The following is a 22,685-nucleotide window of genomic DNA, read 5'->3' as shown; positions in this document are numbered from 1 at the left end:
CCTTCACTCCGCCAGTTTTCGACCTGAACTACAAACAAAGGATGATGGGGCTTAGACATTTTCTTTCACGATTCCCCTTTCCCGCTCTCAGATGCTCCTCGATACCTACCCATCAAGATCAGAATCCCCCAGAAGTTCACACACTAAAACCCCAATCAACGCCTTTGACTCCTTTTCCCATTGGAAGAAGACCCTGCTGGAATGATTTGAGGTAAAGGACGGAAGCTCCATCTTATCTTTCCATTTTTTCTTGAAAATATATATATATAAAATGTTTATGCGGTGCGCGGTCAGTCATCGACCACACACAGCGTTTTTTACTTCGAGTCTTTTTAATTTGTCGAAAGTGGTCTCATCCTTGGCTCTTAATGGCAAAGATAGGGAGTTGAACTTTGTACGGACAACAAAGAGACATTCGCATATTGGATATCTTTACAAGCTTTAAGTCTGGATGAATAAGAGTAGTATTGCCTTGTACCTAGACAAGGGAGACTAATCTGTTGTTGTAAGAATCGTACACAGTACTCTAATATAAAGAGGCAGGAGGTGGATGGTGACTGAAGAGAAGAAATCGTGAAGCCACAGAAGAGGGCAATGAACATGCAAAAAAGGAAAAAAAAAGAAGGGGAGATGAAAATGTCAAAGAGCAGCAAAAATGGGGAGTCGGGCCAAGGGAAAACAAAAAAGGGCAAAGAGGAAATTGTCACAAGCAGAACATGACTCCCATGAATCTTTGGCTAATCCCAGGCTGAACACATAAAACACTGGATAAACATAGTGAGAATGATGTGCTGCCAAAACACAGGACGGGCCACAGAGCATATCAAGAATAAAGAGACAAGGGAAAAGAAAAATTGAAAGGGTATTTACCACATCCTCCTAACAAGTTCCTGTGCCATTTTACCAGCTTTAACATCTGGGTATTGTGAAATAAAGAGTAGGAAAAATGAAGCAAAGCCGCAGAAATCAACCCTGCAGATTTTCATGAAAATCCATAAAAGAACATAAAACTAGCCTGATCATCCCTGCTTGGATATGCTTTTTGATCGTCTTGACTGTTTTTTTGGTTCATTGATATCGGTATTGAAATGTTCAATTTGAGGCGGTGTAGATCTGCTGTGCTGATGCCCGCTGAGGAGATGTGATGGGTATGGAGCTAAGTCGCGGCTGCTTGTTGAAAAAGTAGATACGACTGGCGGGTGTTTTTCTTTATCCTTTGATTTTGGCTTATCCGTGTTAAAGCCTTCGGGCGATTCCTGGTCTGGAGAGCCGGCGGTCGTTGCATTAGCACTCTCGGCTTCGGTGTCACCGTTTAAAGTAGCTACGGCATCCGTATTTGCTGGGGTGCCTGATAAAATAGGCTCGGCCTGCGATGTCTCTAACTCCATTGCATCGGCACTTGGGCTGTCCAGCGATGTGTTCAGGGCCCCGTTCAAACTGTTTAATCCCCCCTCGATATCACGAACCAAACGGACGAATTCCTCTGGCACCAATCCGCTCTCTCCGGTTCTAGGATCTTCTGCGACAAGCCAACCTTGCCCGTGCCGATAGGAGACTAGGATAACTTGGCCTTCTTTTAATGGAAGCTCATTTTCGTGTTCGCGGGTGAAATCGAAAAGCGCAACCGCTTTTCCATGCATCTCTTCATCGGGTGAAACAATGGTGAACTGATAATCTCGGGAGTATCGAGAGGGATCACGCCATTCGTCATCAGAAATATCGTCATCAGACTCGAGCTCAAAGTCGCCGCCGTGAGGTTGGCCTTGGACTGAGGTGGTGAAGTGTGAATTGCTTTGCATTCCATGGGCATAGGAACCAGCACTTAGGTATGACTGGCTTCCTCCATCAGCTGGGTATGTGACATACTCTCCTCCTGGCCCATCTTCGGCAGAATCATCGCCTCTTACATAGTAGGTCTCGCTGCCATCCCCATTCACTCCAATAAAAACGCCTCTGTCACTCTCCTGACCGGAGTTAGGCCCCATATACCCTCTCGCAGGGCTTCTGGTTCTCCGTGAGTCAGATTTGTGTTTCCGGTGTTTCGATGTTGTCACGATGGGGCTGTGTAAATCTTCGTCCTCGCTGTACGGCGGGCCATCTCCAAAAGCCAACGCGGGGAGTTGTTGCTGGCCATACATGGCTTCAGGATTCCAGTGCGGAGCAGGCCATGTTGAGCGTACCGCATCCCACGAGCTGGGTGGATCTGACAGTCGTCGCGATTCGCTGACTGGTGTTGTTACGCTTGAATCTTTTGGAGGCGCTCCATAATGTAGAGGGTGTGTGGGTGGATACGCAAAGTCGCGCACGAGAGCGTAGGGAAGGCTGGAAGGAAAATAGGGGAAGGCATGCGAGGCGGGACGCGAACGGTTCATGGAGCCGACAGAATGCGTGGACATGCGATTTTTCCCATAGGATTGACGTCTTGGGGCTGTGGGAGCGGCAAGAGATGACCGTTTTGACAGCTGGGTGGGTGGGGAGGAAGCATCGAGTTGTGGCGGGGCCGAAGAGGGAGAGGTTATCATGGTGGCCATTTTCGCCATCCAAGAGAAGACTCGATAGGAACGAATTGGCCTGAGGAGAGCAAGACACGGTTAAGGAGGAGGGCAAATCGAGGCGCAAACTGGCCGGTACTCTGGGTCAATTTATGAGAGGACCTGCCGAAGACAAAGGACATTAGAATGGTTGAAGATGTCTCAGTTTGCTTAGACTCGAAGTTGTCAACAAGGGCAAAAAAAGGATAGGGGATGACAAACCTTGAGCGACTGGATTGCCTCTCTTTCTACGGCTTCAGAAATGAGGAAGGGAAAGGGAAGGGAAGGGGAAAAAAAAAAAAAAAAAAAAAAAAAAGGTTCGCAATGCGCTAACCTGCCAGGCTCATGAAGCGAGTGAGCGCGCCAGGCTAGGGGGAGGTCTCCCCTCTCAAAGGAACACCGAGCAAGCGTCGGAGATCGTACAAGAGATTAGTTGAGGGCTGTTGATTGAAGAAGAATAGGCTTTCAGAAATTATTATGCAAGTCATCACAAGCATCCACTCCAAAAAGAAAAAATAAGATGGTGTCCCGGAGAGTGAAACAAACAGCCGAAGAAGGGTGGAGGTCCAAGGCGACAGAAAGTCAACCCCCGATTGTTGAATAAGCGCCCACGCCAAACAAAACACCGCGTGGCCGGGACGCTCAGGCAGTCGCCTAGCCAGATCACTAACTCGAAGCGATAGGGCTGTGTTGAAACAAACGTCTGTGGGAGAGGGTTGGGGAAGTTCTCGACGACACAGTGAGAAAAATCCAGTTGAAACAGCGATCGAGCAAATTGGCGGGCGAGCAGGCGGCCACGAGAGATGAAACACACCGCACTAACCCGGCCAGCCAGCTATGACCACCGGCGAGTTTCATCTGGCGGCACAGGGGTGCGAAAAAGCCAAAGGCGCGAGACGATGTTTGGGAACGAGCACGCTCCACGATTGGCCCGGCTATAAATAGCAGCGCCGTCGGCATCAACGTCCGGACGGGTTCGCAATGATCAGCCAGCGCGATGCAAGAGGACGGCCGGATCGACGACCATCCGCAGCGGAGGAAGATATAAATGAGTACATAGTTAATAGAACTAAGCGGCTGTTCCCCAGGATAGACTGCAGATAACGGAGTTACGGAGTTGCACCCTCTTCACCACGTCTTCCAACTGCTAACGTCGACAGTCCCCATGTGCACAGGAATAAAGAGACCTCGAGACCTGCGAATTGCCCCAAGCCTTCCACTCCTGCCCACACTGCTTTCGTGATCCCCATCGCCTTCTTGATCATCTCTGACCGATAAGCGGGATCAGTCGACACGCAACCAACTAAAAACGATGTGGCGTGGCTTTTCTTCGTTCAACTTCAATCGCTTTTTCCAGTAAATATCGATCCTTGCTTTCTATCGACGATGCAATGGAATATACATATCCGAGTCCTGATTATCGGCACTTTATAATAGGAGGGGCCCGTCATGACCAGCAGGCCCATACGTGCCTAGCATTCAGTCTACTCTTCTACGTTCGTAAGCAGATCACTTCCTCCCTGGTTGGAATCTGCATCCACAAAAATCTTGCTGCGACATCCTTGGCACAGGATGAGCTTTCTGGAAAATGCACGTAAGCCTCAGCGACGTGCGTTAACTAAGTAGTATGTATTTGGTAAGCTGCTGCACCTCGCGTGTGCGCTGTCAGTGTGCCAAGTGGTCGCATCATCGCGTCAAAAAGTTCTCGATCTTCGGTAAAAGAAAAAAAGGGCGCCTATATTCCGTACCAGAGCTCTATTTCGTATTCCATGGAAGCCATAGACCCACCATATATATCCATCGAGGCCGTGGAGCCAGCATCTGCCACAGAATATGTTCTACGACTTGGATAGTATCTCTTAACCACCACTTTCTCCTAGAAAGCCGATCTTGCTATTGCGATTTTGACTGAGAAAGTCGCTGTTAGAATTTACACGTGCAAAAATACTGAATTTAAGCGGGATCAATGTTTTTTTAACTCTCATTCGGTCAAACTATCAACCTAGCAGTGTAAACACACCGGACTCGCTGATTTCGCATATCCATGCAAGTCTTCTCCGGCCTAAGTGCTAATACAACCAGATTTGGAACTTGTAGATACTCCGTTAACAATAGATAATAAATAGGCTCTCAACACGTTTAGATGCAAAGCTTCCAAGAGAGCGCGAGAGAAATGTAATGTATGAATAACCTTGCTCGAACCTGCGAGCCCTTGCCGCCAGTTTAGAGAGCTCAATAGCGCATTCAAGTCACCTATTTCCGTCTACCACACAATGAACCATCGCACACGCTGGACGGCAGGGAGCCTGGGCGAAGAAGACTGTGGAGCATTTCTATCTCGCTGACTTTTGCCATCGGCTTCATCGAGCTGCGCCATAGTCTGTGTAACAGTTGGAACTGTTCCGGTTCCCGAATTTGACATTCGTCGAGAGCTAAAGGGAGCGGTGGTGTTCGAGAATGGCGGAGCGGTTATCGAGCCTGACGGGGCCGTGGATAAGCGAGAGGCTCCTGCGTCTCGTTAGTGTCTTTTTTTCTTTTTCTTTTTCACTTTCCTTTGTCCTTTTTTTTCTTTTTTTCTTTTTTTTCCTTTTTGAAGGGAAGATGGATTTGAGCTTATGGCATACCTGTTGGCATAAGACCTTGGCTGTTCTGGCTGACCTTTGTGGATGGTCGGGCTACGGTTTTGAAGGTCGATTTGCCCGCACCGCCTGACTTGTCCGGTATCACCAACCCATTGTTCAGCTCAGCAATTTGTGAGGGGATAGCCGCGTTCTCTAGGGGCTGATCTTTAACATATTCCTTCTTCCCATCACCCCCGTTCAAATTCTGAAAGATCCGGTCTTTGACAATATCGACATCCATGCAAGTTGTGTAGATTTCAGCTTTGCCTTTGGGAAGACCGGAGTCGACATTCGGTGCAGTAGGCCAGTCCCACACCCAGTAGAGCGTGTAGGGTTTATCGGTAGGGACTTTTTTTGGCAGAGCGATGTCTTGCTGGCACCACAAATCCGCCCCCATCAGTTCGTTAGGTTTATGAGCAAATTTCTTCTGACGTTCTTTTGAAATCGGCTTATCATTGATCTGGTAACATCTGCCGTCGTCGAAATTTTGCCGTGACAGTAGTATCCCTCTCCGATCGCCTCCGGTGCCGTCGGAATTCCAAACTTTATGAATTGATAGAAGGGTGTCATCAGGCCGAGGATCGGTGGTTCCGTATACGTAAACGTCTCCGCGATTATCTGGCTTTCCAGGCTGGCTTTCAGGTAGAGTAACATGACCATTCTCTTGAAACCTTAAAGCGATAGCGGCTCCAGGGTTTGCTTTTAATCGTGGGCTTCCTTCTGTTTGTTTAGGAGAGCGTTGTGTTTCTTTGCAAATCTTGTCACTTTTTGATATCCCAGAATCGGCGGGCCGAGTGTTGGGAGGAAGAAGATATGTCATTTTGGGATCGCCAAACCCTGGGTCGCTGCGCTTGACGTTCCCACGAGGGTATCCTGGCTCGCCAATAAAGGTGCCATTAGGAGCAATATTAATGAGTTGCTCTACCCAGCTGTGACCCGTCACAGTCGGTGCTAGTAGAAAAGAGAACAAAAGGACCATCAAGACCCTGCTTGGGTCTATTTTCGCACACAGCATGCTTGAATAATACCTTTGGGTTTGGTTTCGAAACATGAAAAGAGGGGTGGTGTGAGCAGAGGACAGTGTTACCGAGAAGGGTTGCGAGGCTGTCAACTAGAAAATAAATAAAAAAAAAAGGAATCGGCCAGCGATTCAAAAACTGTTCAAATTTATGAATTTAAGGGCAAACAAAGGATCAGATCAACTATGTGACTCGAAAGTATGCACTCTTGACGAAGGAATGTGTGTGAGAGAAATATCTACTTCATTATAAAGGAAACAGAATGCTGTACAAGGCAAGAGTGAAAATTCCGTTAAAAAAATAATTAACAATACCTGACAGAAAATTCATCAATCATGATGATGAGTAACAATGTGGACAATACACATTGAGAACAATTGACTCAAAAAGCAGCCTGTGAAGGTGCCAGAAGGCTTCAATGACTCCAATATATAATAACAACGCATTGGACCAAATTGCCAGGGTATCAGGGCAACCCTGGAAGCCTGGATTCCTGTTGCAAAATAGAATATTTTGACATCTCTATCAATGCTTTTTGATACTTATTCCAACATCCCTGAAGAGATTGAACAATGGATGATCCAAAGCCAACCGATCTTCAGGTTTTAGACATCAGCCAGACAGGGCCTTGGAGAAGCAGGAACATAGCGTTTCAAGGAGCTGGATAGCACCGTTGCTTTCAGAGCCAGAAATAACCCCGGAATCTGACCTGGAGGCGCGTACAAGCATTGGCATGGGTGATGTTCCAGTCCGTTTGGCTGCTAGGTGAAGTTCCCCAGCGGGATGCAACCACAAACACCAGTGTCTAGTGTAGGGGTGATTGGTTCCACACACCTCCTCGGGCGGCTATCAAGTGCCACTCAGTGCCCATGCCGCCGCTGTGCTGCTGCCAGTGCTCGCCCGTGCTGGTGTGGTGTTGCTCGACGGTGTGAAACGCGATGGCGGATGTCGTCAGAAACGCTGGCTTGGCGGAGCCGTTGATTGGCCGTTGGAGCCTCTGTGGCCAGGGACCAGTCTGTGACCAATCAGCTTCGAGCTCCCTGTGCGAGGTCTTGGCGCGAGGCTCACGAGTCGCGCCCACAAAAAGCACGGCCACGACCACGCGTGGATGGAGGAATGTCGGCATTCAGAGGGGCGGCTTCATTGAGAGTCTTGCACAAGTTCAGTTGCCGTCAAGGGGATGGTGCCGAACGCCTGAGGTTTACCAAGGATATATGCTTGTCCATACACATAATGTTTACTTCCAACAGTCTTACAGTCATCGCAATGGAAAAAGGACTCAACTGACAGCCACGCCCAACTTTGTGAAGGAGGTCACATGCCTTGAATGACAGCGTGTTAGTATTGTTCCTGAAATCCTCAATGTAACTGCAAGCGGGAGAAGAACCAAAGGCTCGCTTGTCTCAAAATCAAGGTTCTGTTTTCGGAACAGCGGAATCAAGCTCTACACCGGTGAAAGCTTGATGATCTGATGATGTACCAGGTACTTTCTCGACTGAAACTTTTTTATTTTCCACAGAATACTCCGTACTCTCGTCCACATTTGTTGCAACAGTATGTTTGTGTTAGTTCTTGCTCCCCCTCACCTGCCCCCCAGTCGATTTCGGACTCCGGATGTCCCTCGCGCATCACTGTATGCTGTACGCTGCGTGCCTCTGCTGACTAGTTTTCAAGGAATCATAACTATTTGGATGGAATGGATGCCAAATAATATCGTAGATTCGGAGAGACCAAGGTTATGGTGGCTTGTCATGTCGCTTTCTCCAAGGTATGGACTCCCGAAATCTCGGTCGTCTCTCAAGCTGCTCGACCTGCACAGGTCACCGTAGGTCGCCACATATAGACCATTTCAACAGATGCGAATAGACTATTGCATAACAAACCTCAGCCCCGAACTCCGTACGAACCTGCACGTACAACTGATTGGCTTGGACGCCAGTATGAGGCTAATTCAAACCTTTGTGAATGCCTTGTTGGCAATCTCCGGGGGGCCCTGGTTGCAACCAACGATTAGGCCTAGATTAAAACTGGAGGAAAAGCAGTTATCAGTACTCCGTACTGGCCCAAAAGATCAACCCACGAATTCGTCGGGGGGGTAGACGTTGCCTCGAATGAGAGGCCCCGTGGTGAATTTTCCTTTTCACATAAATAGACATAACATCCTCGTCAACACATTTAAAAGATCTTCGTGACGATCGAGATTTGTTTCAAGTGACGGTACGTAAATTATGCAATGTGGTTACCAAGGTCCTGGGTTAGTATGTAACTTGATACCCCCAGCGTCTCGGCGTTTTCGTTTTTGCAGAAGCGCGACGCGGAAGCTGAAGCGGTCTGTGAGAGCTGCGATTCAATAATTATGTATTCTTAACAGCACTGGAGCAGGAGTTGCTTGGATCACAAGGCTGAGATATTTGCGTCGTTCTGGGAGTCAGCCAGCCATTATTTAACTGCCACCTGCTTGAGGCATGTATGTATGTATGTACCGGGTACGAACGGGGATCACCCTCTGTGGTGTGAAGAGGCGTTGTTTTAGCGGTAATTCTTGTCCCAACAAAACGGGCCCCCGCTTAGCTAATCACAGGCTGGGCTGCGGATTCGCTGGGTGAAAGGGGGCACAAACTTCGCGAAGCTGCGCTGAGATCACCAAGATATTAATTCTCCGCCCTCAGATAATAAACCTGACTCCCCAGAGTCTGGCCTCCTCCTCCTCCTCCTCCCCTCCGCCTTCCCCTCTGCTTTTCCTCCGCCTGTCTCCTCGCCATGTCTCTGTCCTAGATCCGGATTCGCAGAGCTCCAAATAACGCCCTCGCCACTCATCCACCCTCGTCCGCTTCTGTTGCCTTAACAAAGCCTTCTTAGCCACGGTCCTCCCAGCCTTAGAGCTTCCGATTCATGTTTTGAATGTGGTCAATCGCAATCGTCCAGCCGTATCCTTCGTTTTTAGCTAGAGGTAAGTCATCCATACCAAAGATTTACCTTCTCAATTGCTCCTTTCATTCGTGCCGTACTTCGTGATACGAAATATTCCTTTTTTATTATTATTATTATTTTATTATTATTTTTATTTTTATTTTTTTTTTAAATAAACAACAAAAGAAAAGAAAAAGACTGTTTCTGATTGAGACCGCATCTCGTCAAAGTCTGAACTAACATCATACGCTAGCATCTTTTCTGGTCGCTTATACTCCGAATTTCCTATTTTCAAATTTCCCTAGATATCCGGGCGGGGAAAAGCGAAGCGTTTCAACAAGGAGCCCGTCATGAGAGGCTCCTCCCTGCTCCCTCGTCGTTTTCGCGAGGTCACCTCTGCCGATTCTGCGGATGCTGGATGGATGAATCGCCATGTGACGAAGCTGCTGCAGGTGGTTTCGCGTCGAGCTTGCTTCCATCCTATCCATACGATCGTCGTCATTGCTCTGCTCGCGAGTACTACATACGTGGGTTTGCTGGATGGTACATTATTTGATTCTGTGAAGCAAGCAAATTATAGTCCCGGCTACCTCGATGTCGATACGCTTCTTGCGGGTGGAAGAAACCTACGACTTGGCCAGCAGACGGGCTGGAGATGGCAAGTCGACGATACGTTCAAGCTGGGAGACAGTGACGTACGTCCCATCCCATATCCCCACGCAAACGCTGCTCTTCTAGCAAGTTCTAACGCTTTGGGGTTATCATTAGGCTGCACGACATCTAGCCTTGACCACTTTCGTTTTCCCTGACTCTTCGGCCCGTTCGCCTCAGATAGCTCCGCTGGCGGAGAATGTGCCGCTCCCTCCCAATTCCTCAGCCCGCTCGGTTCCACATACCCCTAGCCTCCTGGCTCCAATCTCGCAGGATTCTTCTCTTGCTTTCGCGGTCCCTTACGATGAAATATCTCCCTTCCTTCAAGCTGTACGAGAGATCCCTGACTCATCCGGTCTGAAAGATGGAACGGAGCAAAAGAGATGGATAATGAAGGCCGCTCGCAGCCCAGTGTCTGGCTCGCGCGCCGCTTTGCGAATTTGGCTGACCGAAGCCTGGACGTCCTTTATTGACCTATTAAAGGTATGTCTTATGCTAGTAATCCAAGGCTAGAGATAACCCGCCACTGACCGGGCTAGCATGCGGAAACGATTGACATACTTATCATGGTTCTGGGATACCTCTCCATGCATCTTACCTTTGTGTCTTTGTTTCTGTCTATGAGACGACTTGGATCCAAATCCTGGCTTGCTGCCACGGTACTCATTTCTGGCGGGTTCGCTTTCCTGTTCGGCTTACTCGTCACTACCAAGCTCGGTGTTCCGATCAATATGGTGCTGCTTTCTGAGGGGCTGCCATTCCTTGTTGTTACAATTGGATTTGAGAAGCCGATTATCCTCACCAAAGCTGTACTTTCGGCATCTTTGGGAGGCTCCAGCCAAAGCGCTGCGGGTCAAGGGAGTGATGCTCGAAAGGCTCCTCCTGTCCGATCCATCCAAGACGCGATCCAACATGCTGTTAAGAACAAAGGCTTTGAGATCGTTAGAGATTATTGCATAGAGATCGGTATTTTGGTGATCGGTGCTGCTTCTGGCGTCCAAGGAGGCCTTCGACAGTTCTGCTTTCTCGCTGCCTGGATTTTATTTTTTGACTGCGCGCTGCTGTTCACATTTTACACTACAATCCTTTGCATCAAGCTTGAGATTAACCGAATTAAACGCCATGTGGCACTTCGAAAAGCCCTTGAAGAAGATGGAATTACTCGTCGCGTTGCAGAAAATGTCGCTTCGAGCAACGATTGGCCAAGGGTGAATGGAGGAGAGAACGGCCAAGGCTCAAACGTGAGCTCCAGTGGTATTTTCGGCAAAAAAGTCAGGGCGAGTAGTGTCCCCAAGTTTAAGTTCCTCATGGTTGGAGGCTTTGTGTTGGTCAATGTCCTCAATCTATGCACCATTCCCTTCCGCAGCCGACAGGATGGCCAGATTATGCCAGCATTGGCAAAGTTGTCCAACGTCCTAGCACCGGCGCCGATCGACCCATTCAAAGTCGCTGAAAATGGCCTCGATGCGATCTATGTGAACGCAAAGAGCCAGGGGTTAGAGACAGTAGTTACGGTTCTGCCGCCCATCAAGTATAAGCTCGAGTACCCGTCTGTTCACTATGCAGAGCCCGATACTAGTGTGTTCGATATTGAGTATACAGACGTCGTTGGTGGTAGGGTTATCGAGAGTCTCCTAAAGAGCTTGGACGACCCCATAATCAGCAAATGGATCATTGCCGCGCTGACCTTGAGCTTGGTTTTGAATGGCTATCTCTTCAACGCCGCACGCTGGAGCATAAAAGAGCCTGAAACAGAGAAAGAACCCGAGAAACAACAACCTGAACCTCTCCCCAAGCCAGTTGTGGTCAGACAACCAGTTGTGAAGGCAGACGGCTCGGTCAGGACCCGTGAAGAATGCGAACAAATGCTGAAAGACAAGCTTGCTTACCTTTTGGATGATGAAGAGCTTATTGACCTGTCAATTCGAGGCAAGATTCCCGGATATGCTCTTGAAAAGACTATGGAGTGTGAAGGCATGAGCCGCACAGATGCGTTCACAAGAGCTGTTAAGATTCGAAGAGCGGTTGTGTCAAGAAACGCGAGTACCTCAGCCACGACCGGATCCCTTGAATATTCCAAGGTTCCTTACCAGCATTACAATTACTCTCTTGTCCACGGTGCTTGCTGCGAAAACGTCATTGGTTATCTCCCTCTCCCGCTAGGAGTTGCAGGACCCTTGACCATTGATGGCCAGAGCTTCTTCATTCCTATGGCAACAACAGAGGGTGTCCTTATAGCTAGTACGAGCCGCGGATGCAAGGCCATCAATGCCGGAGGCGGTGCAGTTACTGTTATCACCGGTGACGGTATGACCAGAGGACCGTGCGTGGGCTTCCCAAGTCTTGCTCGTGCGGGCGCTGCCAAAGTCTGGCTTGACTCAGAGGAAGGACAAACCGTCATGAAGAATGCATTCAATTCAACGAGTCGCTTTGCAAGACTCCAGTCTATGAAGACTGCTCTTGCTGGAACTTACCTGTATATCCGATTCAAGACGACAACCGGCGATGCCATGGGTATGAACATGATCTCGAAAGGTGTTGAGAAGGCCCTTCATGTCATGGCCACGGAAGCTGGGTTCGAGGATATGGCCACCATCTCCGTGTCCGGAAATTTCTGCACGGATAAGAAGCCCGCGGCTGTCAACTGGATCGATGGTCGAGGCAAGTCTGTTGTCGCAGAAGCCGTCATCCCAGGAGACGTTGTGAAGAGCGTCTTAAAGAGCAACGTCGATGCCTTGGTCGAGCTTAATATCAGCAAGAACTTGATCGGAAGCGCCATGGCTGGCAGCGTTGGTGGGTTCAACGCTCATGCTTCCAACATCGTCACGGCATTGTTCCTCGCCACCGGTCAAGACCCGGCTCAGAATGTGGAGAGTAGCAATTGTATCACTATTATGAAGAAGTAAGTTTGGACTGCTTTTTTACGTATTAATAAAGCAAAAGGACCCATGCTGACCTGTCATTTCCAGCGTGAACGGTAATCTTCACATCAGCGTTTCCATGCCGTCCATCGAAGTCGGCACGATCGGAGGCGGTACCATCCTCGAAGCACAATCCGCGATGCTCGAACTCCTGGGTGTGCGTGGCTCTCACCCAACTACCCCTGGTGACAACGCTCGTCGTCTCGCACGCATCGTGGGTGCCGCTGTGCTTGCCGGAGAGCTCAGTCTCTGCAGCGCCCTTGCCGCAGGACACCTGGTCAGGGCACACATGGCTCACAACCGGGCAGCTCCTCCACCGACACGGTCGATGACCCCCGTTTCGGCCGCCGTGGCTACGACGTTGACGGATAAAAAATGATGACGAGGATATTATGCCTTTTTCCTTTTTTTTCTTTCTTTTCCTTTTCTAGTTGTTTTTCTCTATCTCCCGGAGTTTCTTGTTCTGGGGTTTGATGCGTGGTGCGATATTCGGTTGTGCTCCCACATACCCCTTTAGAGGTTTTATAATATAAGATATACTGGTTTCTGCTACCATGAGCAAGTGTATATAAGATGGAAAAAAAGAGGCAGATGTAATGTTTAGCATTGAGAACAGTGTCAACTTTTAGGATGAGACAAATACATGGAGGAGATATATCCATGTCTAATGATGATAAACAAATGAAACGGTCAGTCCAATTAAACATGTGTGTGTGAGAGAGAGCCTCTTGTCTTCCAAAGCACTGCATATTCCTGAAATGGGCTGTAACCCCGAGAAGGATTGGCTTATTCTAGTTATGAGTTGCGTGTGTGTGTGTGTGTGTGTGTGAGTGAGTGTAAGAGAGAGAGAGAGAGAGAGTTGGACGTTTGGTCAATTTAATGCGCATTTCGTCCACCCAGGCAGATGGAGTCAGAGTCACGGCAACAGAATGCAACTGTGAATCCTTGTCCATAAAAGCCATCAACCCTGCCACTCCCATCCCATCACCCAAGTGAAGTCATTTTAAACAAGATAATCCCTTCTGGATCCTCATTATCCTCATTTATTTCCCCCCCGCCCAACAAAAAGAATTCTCCAGAGCCGACCGCGATGTGCTGCCGCGTCGCATTTATGTAAACCCAGGGCGGGACGCTGATTGGATCGCGGGCGTGCAGTCCGGGGTCGAAAAGGAGACAAAAAGGCTGTTTTTTGTTATTTGTTGGTTAGTTAGTTAAATGCTCGACAAACTCGCCCGCAGCACCGCCAGCAGCAGCAGCAGCATCATCAGCATCATCAGCACCAACCAGCCAACCAGCCAGCCAGCCAGACCTCAAGGCCGGCTGCTCCTAATTGCCGCTGGGCTGAACTAGTTAACTAGCTACGGGGTATTATTTTACTTTCACACTCTTCCTTTTCTTTCTTCCTTTTTTTCTTTTTTTTTTTTTTTTTTTATTTTGGTCCCTTTTTTCCCTTTTTTCTTCTCTGCGGTCCTTAATGATTTTCTACCTTTCTTTTCCCTCTCTCGCTCTTTTTACTGGATCTGGCAGATAATTTTTCTTTTCCTACGTTCATTCGTTGATCTCGTTGCTTTCTTGTATCTTATTGTCATTTATCTTTATTTTCCCGGGTTTCCGAGAGACGTCGTTGGATCCGAACGGAGCAACCCGAAGTTGTTGATCAAGAAGAGCCCGTAGAGAGCTAGACAGACAGACAGACAGACAGACGGAGAGAGAGAGAGAGACAGAAACTCACGGCGGAGACTTGCACGACAACCCTTCTCGCGTGTCTGTTGGACAGACCCCCGATCCGCTCTTTTTTTAACTTCCCCTTCACTTACCAAGGTCTTTCTTTTGATGCGCCCATCCGCCAACGAGCCGGCAATGTGTTAACAGAATGCGAGGGTTTGCAGTTCTAGAGGGGGTCTAACATCTACATCTGGCAGTACATACATTCTACATACATATACGTGTACGATAAACTTCGAATCTAGACTCGTCGCACCCTTGGTTCCCAAATCGCGTTTTGTCTCCCCCCGTGATCGCCCAAATCGACAACGCTTGAATGACGGTTCGCCCGTTCAGCCGCCCTTTCGATATCCTCCCTAACCTCCCGTTGTCACGGCCGACGCTTTCGGAATATAAACGATGTCTACAATTTCTATGGATGGAAGCGAATGGTCTGGGATCAATCAGTATCAGTCCAGCGGCAAGTCGGAACCGTCTCTTTCGCCTAACCTCACGAACCATGGCAACCTGCCCACGCCTCCAGCGTCAGGTGGCTTTATGTACAACGCCCTTGGATCGAATCCTCCTGATACCAACGGTCTCGCGCCGCCCCTCCGCAGCAATGGCGCGCCCCAGAACCCTTCCCCTCCGAGCTCGATCGTGTCGGCGCCAAGATCGAGAGCCAGCGACGGAACGCTGTCGGACCCAAATAGTCGGAGACATCGCCGGATGGAGGAGATCCTATCGCAACATTACGCTCTCTTGAAGAGATTCCTACAGGGATCCAAGGAATACGACATGAACGAGATAAAAGCCGCCCGCGCACGTGATAAATTAAAACGCCTGTCGCCGATCCAGTTTCTTGATATGAGTACGGATGTTTACGACGAACTTCAACGCCGTCTGGCCGCTGCAGCTGCTAATCGTCCTGGCGCACCGCGTGTAGACCTACCGCCGCATCTACTCCCTCGCCCAGAAGTTCACGCGAAGCGGAACCAGGCTCGTGAGAGGCTCGCCTTGCTGCACACACAAAGGTTCAGGGAACTTGCCATGGATGTGCTTTGTGATTATGAACGGAGGTACCCGCACCTTGTAGGCCACGATATGAGTCGTCACGGGAGTCCCGCGCCTAGCCTTCGGGGTCGTTACGGCCCTGGCCCCGAGCCTAACGGACCGGGTAGGCCGCGGTCTGCACCACGAGGACCGCCGCCCGGTCCCGGAGGTAGAGGGTATCCGCCTGGTCCACCGGGCGGTCGATTTCCTCCCAGACAGGGATCACTGAGTGCGGGAGCAGGATTGGGGATCAATGGAGAGACGATACCGGAAAACGCGCCCTACCAAAAATCTTTCCAGAGCAATACGATCGTGCCGAACAAGAGTACGCTTGTTGAGGACGACGAGAGCGCTGCCTTCGATGACGATGACGATAACAGACGGAGTGATGCTTTTGCGTTGGATAGAGTCCTGGATAGCAGAAGAGGAACCGCTGCAACCCTCGGGCTTTCCGAACTTGATACCAAAAGGCTCCAGGATGCTGAAGCGCAAGTGTCGGCGTTACAATCCAAAGTGGAAGAGTTGGAATCGTTATTAAAAGGAAAAGAGGAGGAAATTGACGGTCTTCGCAAGAGTGAGGGAGACAGCTTAAATGTACTCTATTTCCCCCCCATTTTTTTTTTTTTTGGGGTGGAATCTTTCGACTAACTCACTACCCGCAGGTGTTGGAGTCTGAGAAAAAGCAGTGGCAAGATCTCGAAAATGAGCTTACGAATAAATTGTCGGATGCCCAGAATTTGAACGAGTCTCTTCGGAATGAACTTGAAAACGCGCGACGAGAGCAGGAAACGATGGAAAGGGAAATGCAGGAACATCTTGAGCAGATGCGCCTAGAGCAAGAACAGCAGCAGAAAACCCGACAAGAAGCAGATGCTGCTGCTGCTGCTGCTGCTGCTGTGGCAGCCGCCACGGCCGCTGCAGTTGCAGAGTCAGACGGTGGTGAATGGAAAGCGAAGTTTGAGCAGCTGGACAAAGAGCATCAGGCCCTCAAATCAGAATTTCAGCAGCAGCAGGAAATCACAGACCAAGTGAGACAGCAGGCATTAAGCTCATTAGAAGAAATGAGGGCTCTGGCAAGCGATGCCAACTGGGAACGCGAGGAAAATCTGACACGAGAGGTTCACCGATTAGAGGACGAAGTGAAGCAGTGGAAGAACCGATACGCGAAAATGAAGACCAAACAGCGTCATTTGCGGTCTTCCTCTCTTGGATTACCCGGCCACATTCAGGATGCCACGGTTTTCACAAAAGGGCACGAACTAACGCAGCCTGACGGCCTGGTCAAAGATGTGCATATTACGAAATTCCAAATGGCCATTGACGAATTATTACGGATTGCACGGTCAAATGAACCGCCATTGGTTCTGGAGCAGATGAAAGCGGTCGTCGTCGCCGTGCGGCTTATGATCCGGGATATCGAAGTGGCAAATGAGAAAGGAGATGATTACGGCCAACCCCGTATCAGAGCCAAAAGTAGAGTGTCTGCTACGGCTAATAATCTAATAACTGCATCGAAGAACTTTGCCAATTCCAACGGCATATCCCCCGTCTCTCTTCTTGATGCGGCGGCCTCGCATCTGACCGCCGCTGTGGTCGATCTCATTCGCAATGTTAAGGTCCGACCAACTCCTGAGGATGAGTTGGGAGAGGAGGATGAATTGGATAACCTGGCCCCCATGCAGTCGCCAGGCTACTTCAGCACGGCGCCCAGCCAGGCCAGATTCAGCGGGAATGAGTCCGTTTATAGCGCGATAAGTTCACCTTCATTACGCTCACGAAGCCAAACATATTCCCGCATCGCAAGCGCAAAACTCACGCGAGCAAGCGGCCAGAGCTTCGGTGGTTCTGGGACGAAATCCGGCTTCGGAGTCCAGCGAGGCTCTGATCGAGAGCTGGGAGAGCTTAGGGTATACCTTGAGGACCAAACAGAGGGCCTTATTCAATCGATCCAGGCCCTGGTGGCTAGTATTCGCGCGGAAGACGATATTTCCGTTGTCAGAACCCACATCACATCCATCTCCAACGTGGTCAAGAACGTCGTTTCTTGTACCGAGGACGCAATTGCCCAGCCTAATGCCAATCGTTCTCTGCGGGAGCGTGCGGGGCCGGTGATCGGGCTGCTCTCGAGTTGTTGCGACAAGCTGATAGAGGCGGGTGACCAGGGTAGCAGCCCAGAGCAGATCCGTGAGGTGACGGCCAAGTTGCCTCCGATTGCATTCCAGATTGCACGCGAAACAAAGGAGCTCGTGCAGCGGGTGGACCAGTTGGAGATGGAAAGTCAGGATGACGATGACTTTCGATGAATATAAGTGGTGGTAATGGGGAGTTTATCGAACCTTTCTTCAACTTTGCTATGCAGCCTTGCGATTTCTTTTCTCTCTATTCCATTTTGAGAGTCCCTATCCCCCCGGGGTTTCTTTTTACTTTAAGTATTTCTTATGTTCTGGCTGGGCTCTCTCGATTACTTTTTTCGACTTCTGTCTTCATTTTATGCCTGCTTCGGACAATTTCATGATCTGAGCCGTCTGTTATTATTTGGGCTATGATATCTCTTCAGCGTTCTGTTGCACCTCATCAACACTGTTGTCTTATTCCCTAGATTCTACTTCTGGGCGCTATTCCCCTTAAAGTATTTGTTTCAGCCCATTATGCTATACTACCGAGGGTCAATGGCCCTATTTTTCATTCTTCTTTCATTGTCGTTTCCAGCTTCGCTTTTTCTCTTTAGGATTTCGAGTTCGTTGGTTACCGGACACTCTGTGTCACCGGGCTTTTAAGTGTATTTGATATCTTGTGTTCGATCGGACTAAATGTGTATTTATGCCAGCAGTGTCCATTTTCATTCACCAGGCAGGCTTTGCGTATGTTTAGTTGCTCAAGTCCAGTCCACGCAACGTTTTATTACATAATCAGTGCGTTTCGGAGTATATATCTTCCGAGGGTTTTTTGTGCACAACAGGTATTTTTCGGCGCGTTTCATCTGAACTGGCCTCTGGTGCTGTACATAAGCTACATTGATTGCTCGTTATCCTTGGAAAAACTCCACAAGTATCTTAAGGTACGTAACAGCTATTTCTCTTGTTATTGATACCGCACACGATCCAATTGCTATCAATGCTACGAGAAGTTGTTGATACAAGCCATCTCGCTACGCTCTGCTTTTCACGCACGGAGCTTCAAATGGAGCTCCAAAGGCCCCAAAAGTGCAGTCAATTGAGTGCCAGAGGTGCCAGAAGTGCGGGTAAAGCCGCCGCATATGAGCTTTTGTGCACTGCTGCCCCCGGAACATCCACTGGAAGAAGCATGCAGCTCTTGATCCTCAGTCTCCCTCAACTTCACTCCCAGTAGGTGTCGTGTCTGAGCTAACTCGGTTGCCGTAGACGCCAAACCCGCTTAGGCCTAGCGCAATTCGTAACCCGGAAAGCAAGGGCCGATTATCTAATCTGCGCCGACAACCGCCGAACGATACGTGACGGAAAACAAACCGCAACAAGGAAAAAATGCCCCTCCTTGCGCGCTGCCCCACCTTGCTCTCTGCTACCCCGCCTCTGGTCACTTCGTCTACAAGTGCTGCTCTCTCCCGCTCTCTTCCTCGTTATTCTTCTTCCTCTCTTCGACCCATTGCTCGTCCTTCCATCAATCTCTCCACCAAGAACAACTCCCAATTCTCTCGACAGTTTCACGCTTCCTCCGCAGCCATGACGATCAAGACTTTCTTCGACGTCGAATACACCGATCTCTCGGGGGCTAGTAAGTTGTTCATTCATCCTCCCTTTCACGCTGCTCCTGTTTTTTTTTTTTCTTTTCTTTTCTTTTTTTTTGTAATTGAGAGTTTCCTATCCATATTTTTGATATATCGCCTCGTGAATTGTCTTTATGGCACTCCAGCGAAAGCTAAGGGCAGAATCGCTGTTCACATCCCCCCTCCCAGCATCAATTGGTCTCACATTCCCTTCAACTTACTAATACTGCTGTTTTTTCTCACTCCAGAGAAGACTGAGCGGATCGTCTTCAACCTCTTCGATGAGGATGTCCCAAAGACTGCGGAGAACTTCCGTGCTCTCTGCACCGGCGAGAAGGGCTTCGGATACAAGGGTTCTTCTTTCCACAGAATCATCCCCAAGTTCATGCTTCAGGGCGGTGACTTCACTCGCGGCAATGTGAGATTCTCCAATCGCTAAACCACGCCCATTCGGAAATTGCAACTGACCAAGACATCTGTTTCCAGGGCACTGGTGGCAAGTCCATCTACGGTGACAAGTTCGCCGATGAGAACTTCAAGCGCACCCACACCGGCCCTGGTATCCTGTCCATGGCTAATGCCGGCCCTAACACGTAAGCTACATCCCTGGTCGACGAGAGACTTCGTTGATGTACGTTTGGATAGTCGTCGCTGACATCTTACTACTACGGGTAGCAACGGCTCTCAATTCTTCATCACCACCGAGAAGACTAGCTGGCTTGACGGCAAGCACGTCGTCTTCGGTGAAGTTGCCAACCCTGAGTCCCTGCAGGCTGTCATGAACATCGAAAAGACTGGCAGCAGCTCCGGCGCCATCACCACCAAGACCAAGCCAACCATCGTCGACTGCGGTCAGCTCTAAATCTGCCATTTGGCCCCCAAATCTTGAAAAGGATAGGATGTAACGGACGAAACGGGATACATATGGGGCGGCTGTTTTAAATAACGACCAAAAGCTAAGACTACTTTCCAATTAATACGTATGCCATCCGCTGTGGCTTCCCGCCTTTTCCAAACCTTTCTCAGCTGTGCTTTACCGCTTTCCCTTGCCGCTGATACCGGGAGCTCTTTCTAGTTGTTGAGCTGATTTAAATTGTCCTCGACTTCTGAACGGGCACCCAGGTGGAAAACCTTCTCTCATAACTGGTAGTCTAGTCAATGATATGCTATAAGTTATGGTGTATTATTTGCTCTTTGGAATCTAATTGAGTGTAATGGTGCAATGGAACAACCTCTCTTCCAGAAGTCTTTTTTTGGTCCAGATTTCTTGTCATGGTCGCAAGATTCGACACCAGCAAGGATGCTGCCATACACGTAGTCACAAATATTTGCTTGATGCCACTCTTAAAGCAAACCTTGAGCCAAATGAGAGACATGGCACTAATCTTTTCTTGATAGCTCACATTGAGTACATAATGGCACCACCACCTCCGATAGGAAAGTTGATAATGTGAGGCCTCAAATGATGAAATCTAGGGCGAGATGCTCGCTCAACTGCGCATCATAAGCATAGTGTTGTGGATGTTCAATTTGCAACTTAAACCAAATGCAGACGATGGGAACATTAACTGGATTTGATGTTTAGATTTCTATAGCATTACCCATGGGCTATATGGTTCCCTCGCCATGCTGGGCAGGTGGCACCACCGCTTGATATCGACTAGGCCTGTGATGGATGACTTCTGACCCTTGGGACGGTCGAATACCTTGTGAATCCCCTCCCAATTCCGCGCTGGTTGAAAATAAAATTCCCCACTCGTTCCTCTATCGCATGTGATCATCGACAAGAAAACGACCCGATGAGCCATAAGCCATAAAATATTCAGGGCTATATGCCACGATGGGCCGATATTTCTGCACCTGTCGATAGCAACAGTGATGCCAGTCGCCCCCCACTCGGGTAGCACCAAGTAGGGGACACGGAAATGGGCAGTTATCCGACTATCGTTCAAAAAGTGGCGGAAGCTGTGGGGATCGCCTGAAGCGGGGGAGGAGTTTTCCCTAGGCTTGTCAAGAAGGGCAAATGGTCCCGGCGCCTTCATATCCCATTGGGCAACAAAAAGATCTTTTTCTTCTCTCCCACCCCACTCGACAGCGTCTGTATCACATCAAGGGGCGTGGATCGATCGTAATTACGTTGCTTCCTCACGAATCTCACCCCACTCTTCACGGTTCCATATCCATACCGGCCTGATAGCCTGTTTCTCCCTCAAGAACCCTCCTGCCTGCGCTCTTCAAAACCCCATTTAATATCTCTCTCACCTGCTTACACCCGTCAATTCCCACCGCAAACACGGTCTCCAAATACGATATATGGACGCCAGACTCCATCCGCACGATAGAAAGCATCTGCTCCTCCTCTTCGCCCTCTTCTGAAGCACCCGCAACTGGATTCGTGTTTGCGACCGTCATGTGCGGCAACTCTAGTTCTTCGGGGCGAGATAGATCGAGCAGCGGATCCAAGCTTTCGTTTATTCCGCCTACTCGCGACTGGGCGAGTTCCGCGGCGGGAGTAGAGGCACGGCCACTCATGCCTACTGTGCACGCGCAGAGGAGGCCTGGCATGGGGATGCCGGCGTCCACTAGGGCAAGGGTACAGGCGTTTATGCAAGCAGCAAATATGGAGCCGTCAGAAGAGAGCACCGAGACATGAACTGATATCGTGCTGTGAGGGTATATGTGAGTATGCAGGTGTGGTTGGAAAGCGTCGCGCAGAGCGGACGAGAGTTCAGTCGTAGCTTGTCTAAGTTGTAGGAGTTAGAATTCATTGTAACAAAGACAAAAAGGTCCAAGCCGGGTCTCAATTGGCGGGAAAAATGGCTTGAAATAGAATTACCTATCGCCTCCACCACCTCCTCCTCCTCCACCGCCAGCCATCATGCTTTTCTTCTTCCTGTCAACACCCGCGAACCCGGCTATGTTTACAACCACTGAGACCACAGCTCCTCCCCCTCCACCTGCAGTTTCAGATCGCTTTCCCTCGGCGGGACCGTGGACATTGCATACCACGACGGTGTTCCCCATTGCGAGATATGAAGAACCGGAGCTAGCTGGGTTCGTGGAGATTTGAGCTTGGACAAGCCGAAGCTCGTTCCATCTTCGGCCATCGAGACGGAGTCGGGTGAGACGGTAGGTTGTAGAGGTATCGAGGGGCATTGTGACAGATCCCGCTTTTTCCTCGGTGGGATTTCCAGCGTATTGGACGGATTGGCGGGCGCGTTGTTCTCCCCGTCGCTTCGCTGGGCTTTTTGTTTTGCGATTATGGATAGTTAGCGGCTAGGTAGGTAAGATTCCTCGGATTATAGTCGGCCCGAGGACGGCCTGAGGTGTCGTCCACAGGGCTGCTCCCCAAATCGCGCCGTTGATCTACCATCCCCAAAGCTGCTTGACATTCATCGGGGCAATTGCTGTTATCCTTCATCTCTGTATGGCCTGCGAGAGAGCATGTTGATCGGGTAATCCGTCATACAGAAGAAGTGTGAGCCAGTGGTCATGGATCTACCGAATCCGGCCACACTCTTTCGTCGATATCG

The 22,685-nt window shown here is 49.5% G+C and overlaps 7 protein-coding genes across 7 annotated transcripts; 3 read left to right on the top strand and 4 right to left on the bottom strand.

The window, feature by feature from the left end:
• Positions 1 to 440: 440 nt before the first annotated feature.
• CIMG_04493 (SH3 domain-containing protein) lies at positions 441 to 2,772 on the bottom strand. Its single transcript, XM_001245051.2, has 2 exons — positions 2,754 to 2,772; positions 441 to 2,654 (listed from the first exon to the last, which is right to left on the bottom strand). Exon 2 carries the CDS (start codon positions 2,538 to 2,540, stop codon positions 1,020 to 1,022), a length of 1,521 nt encoding a protein of 506 aa, XP_001245052.2. The 5' UTR covers positions 2,541 to 2,654; positions 2,754 to 2,772; the 3' UTR covers positions 441 to 1,019.
• A 2,022-nt stretch (positions 2,773 to 4,794) lies between these two features.
• CIMG_04491 (uncharacterized protein) lies at positions 4,795 to 6,167 on the bottom strand (the record flags this gene model as incomplete). Its single annotated transcript, XM_001245049.2, has 2 exons — positions 4,795 to 5,039; positions 5,156 to 6,167. The coding sequence occupies 2 exons, from the start codon at positions 6,165 to 6,167 to the stop codon at positions 4,795 to 4,797; spliced, it is 1,257 nt and encodes a 418-aa protein (XP_001245050.2).
• A 229-nt stretch (positions 6,168 to 6,396) lies between these two features.
• CIMG_04490 (uncharacterized protein) lies at positions 6,397 to 7,297 on the bottom strand (the record flags this gene model as incomplete). The annotated part of the gene is made up of 1 exon (XM_001245048.2): positions 6,397 to 7,297. One exon carries the CDS (start codon positions 7,295 to 7,297, stop codon positions 6,977 to 6,979), a length of 321 nt encoding a protein of 106 aa, XP_001245049.2. The 3' UTR covers positions 6,397 to 6,976.
• A 1,545-nt stretch (positions 7,298 to 8,842) lies between these two features.
• On the top strand, positions 8,843 to 13,302 carry CIMG_04488 (hydroxymethylglutaryl-CoA reductase (NADPH)). Its single transcript, XM_001245046.2, has 5 exons — positions 8,843 to 9,121; positions 9,335 to 9,776; positions 9,850 to 10,215; positions 10,272 to 12,634; positions 12,702 to 13,302. Exons 2-5 carry the CDS (start codon positions 9,432 to 9,434, stop codon positions 13,030 to 13,032), a joined length of 3,405 nt encoding a protein of 1,134 aa, XP_001245047.1. The 5' UTR covers positions 8,843 to 9,121; positions 9,335 to 9,431; the 3' UTR covers positions 13,033 to 13,302.
• Positions 13,303 to 14,117: 815 nt separating this feature from the next.
• On the top strand, positions 14,118 to 17,713 carry CIMG_04487 (cell polarity protein; the record flags this gene model as incomplete). The annotated part of the gene is made up of 2 exons (XM_001245045.2): positions 14,118 to 16,004; positions 16,073 to 17,713. The coding sequence occupies exons 1-2, from the start codon at positions 14,778 to 14,780 to the stop codon at positions 17,711 to 17,713; spliced, it is 2,868 nt and encodes a 955-aa protein (XP_001245046.2). The 5' UTR covers positions 14,118 to 14,777.
• A 1,001-nt stretch (positions 17,714 to 18,714) lies between these two features.
• Positions 18,715 to 20,549, top strand: CIMG_04486 (peptidyl-prolyl cis-trans isomerase). Its single transcript, XM_001245044.2, has 4 exons — positions 18,715 to 19,160; positions 19,401 to 19,570; positions 19,639 to 19,745; positions 19,828 to 20,549. The coding sequence occupies exons 1-4, from the start codon at positions 18,911 to 18,913 to the stop codon at positions 20,012 to 20,014; spliced, it is 714 nt and encodes a 237-aa protein (XP_001245045.1). The 5' UTR covers positions 18,715 to 18,910; the 3' UTR covers positions 20,015 to 20,549.
• A 173-nt stretch (positions 20,550 to 20,722) lies between these two features.
• Positions 20,723 to 22,308, bottom strand: CIMG_04485 (exosome complex endonuclease 1/ribosomal RNA processing protein; the record flags this gene model as incomplete). The annotated part of the gene is made up of 2 exons (XM_001245043.2): positions 20,723 to 21,895; positions 21,989 to 22,308. The coding sequence occupies 2 exons, from the start codon at positions 22,306 to 22,308 to the stop codon at positions 21,319 to 21,321; spliced, it is 897 nt and encodes a 298-aa protein (XP_001245044.1). The 3' UTR covers positions 20,723 to 21,318.
• Positions 22,309 to 22,685: the final 377 nt, after the last annotated feature.

This window comes from Coccidioides immitis, assembly GCF_000149335.2.
Source record: "Coccidioides immitis RS genomic scaffold supercont3.4, whole genome shotgun sequence".
NCBI lineage: Eukaryota > Fungi > Ascomycota > Eurotiomycetes > Onygenales > Onygenaceae > Coccidioides > Coccidioides immitis.
Note: the sequence above shows the minus strand (reverse complement) of the source record. Positions and strands in the feature narration are given on the sequence as shown.

Bases quoted from the DNA above. Each gene is read 5' to 3' on its own strand.
- CIMG_04486 (XM_001245044.2), top strand. From the start codon at position 18,911: ATGCCCCTCCTTGCGCGCTGCCCCACCTTGCTCTCTGCTACCCCGCCT. The intron at 19,161-19,400 runs GTAAGTTGTTCA...TTCTCACTCCAG, and splicing joins CACCGATCTCTCGGGGGCTA to AGAAGACTGAGCGGATCGTC. The intron at 19,571-19,638 runs GTGAGATTCTCC...ATCTGTTTCCAG, and splicing joins GTGACTTCACTCGCGGCAAT to GGCACTGGTGGCAAGTCCAT.
- CIMG_04488 (XM_001245046.2), top strand. From the start codon at position 9,432: ATGAGAGGCTCCTCCCTGCTCCCTCGTCGTTTTCGCGAGGTCACCTCT. The intron at 9,777-9,849 runs GTACGTCCCATC...GGTTATCATTAG, and splicing joins TCAAGCTGGGAGACAGTGAC to GCTGCACGACATCTAGCCTT. The intron at 10,216-10,271 runs GTATGTCTTATG...TGACCGGGCTAG, and splicing joins CCTTTATTGACCTATTAAAG to CATGCGGAAACGATTGACAT.
- CIMG_04493 (XM_001245051.2), bottom strand. From the start codon at position 2,540: ATGGCGAAAATGGCCACCATGATAACCTCTCCCTCTTCGGCCCCGCCA.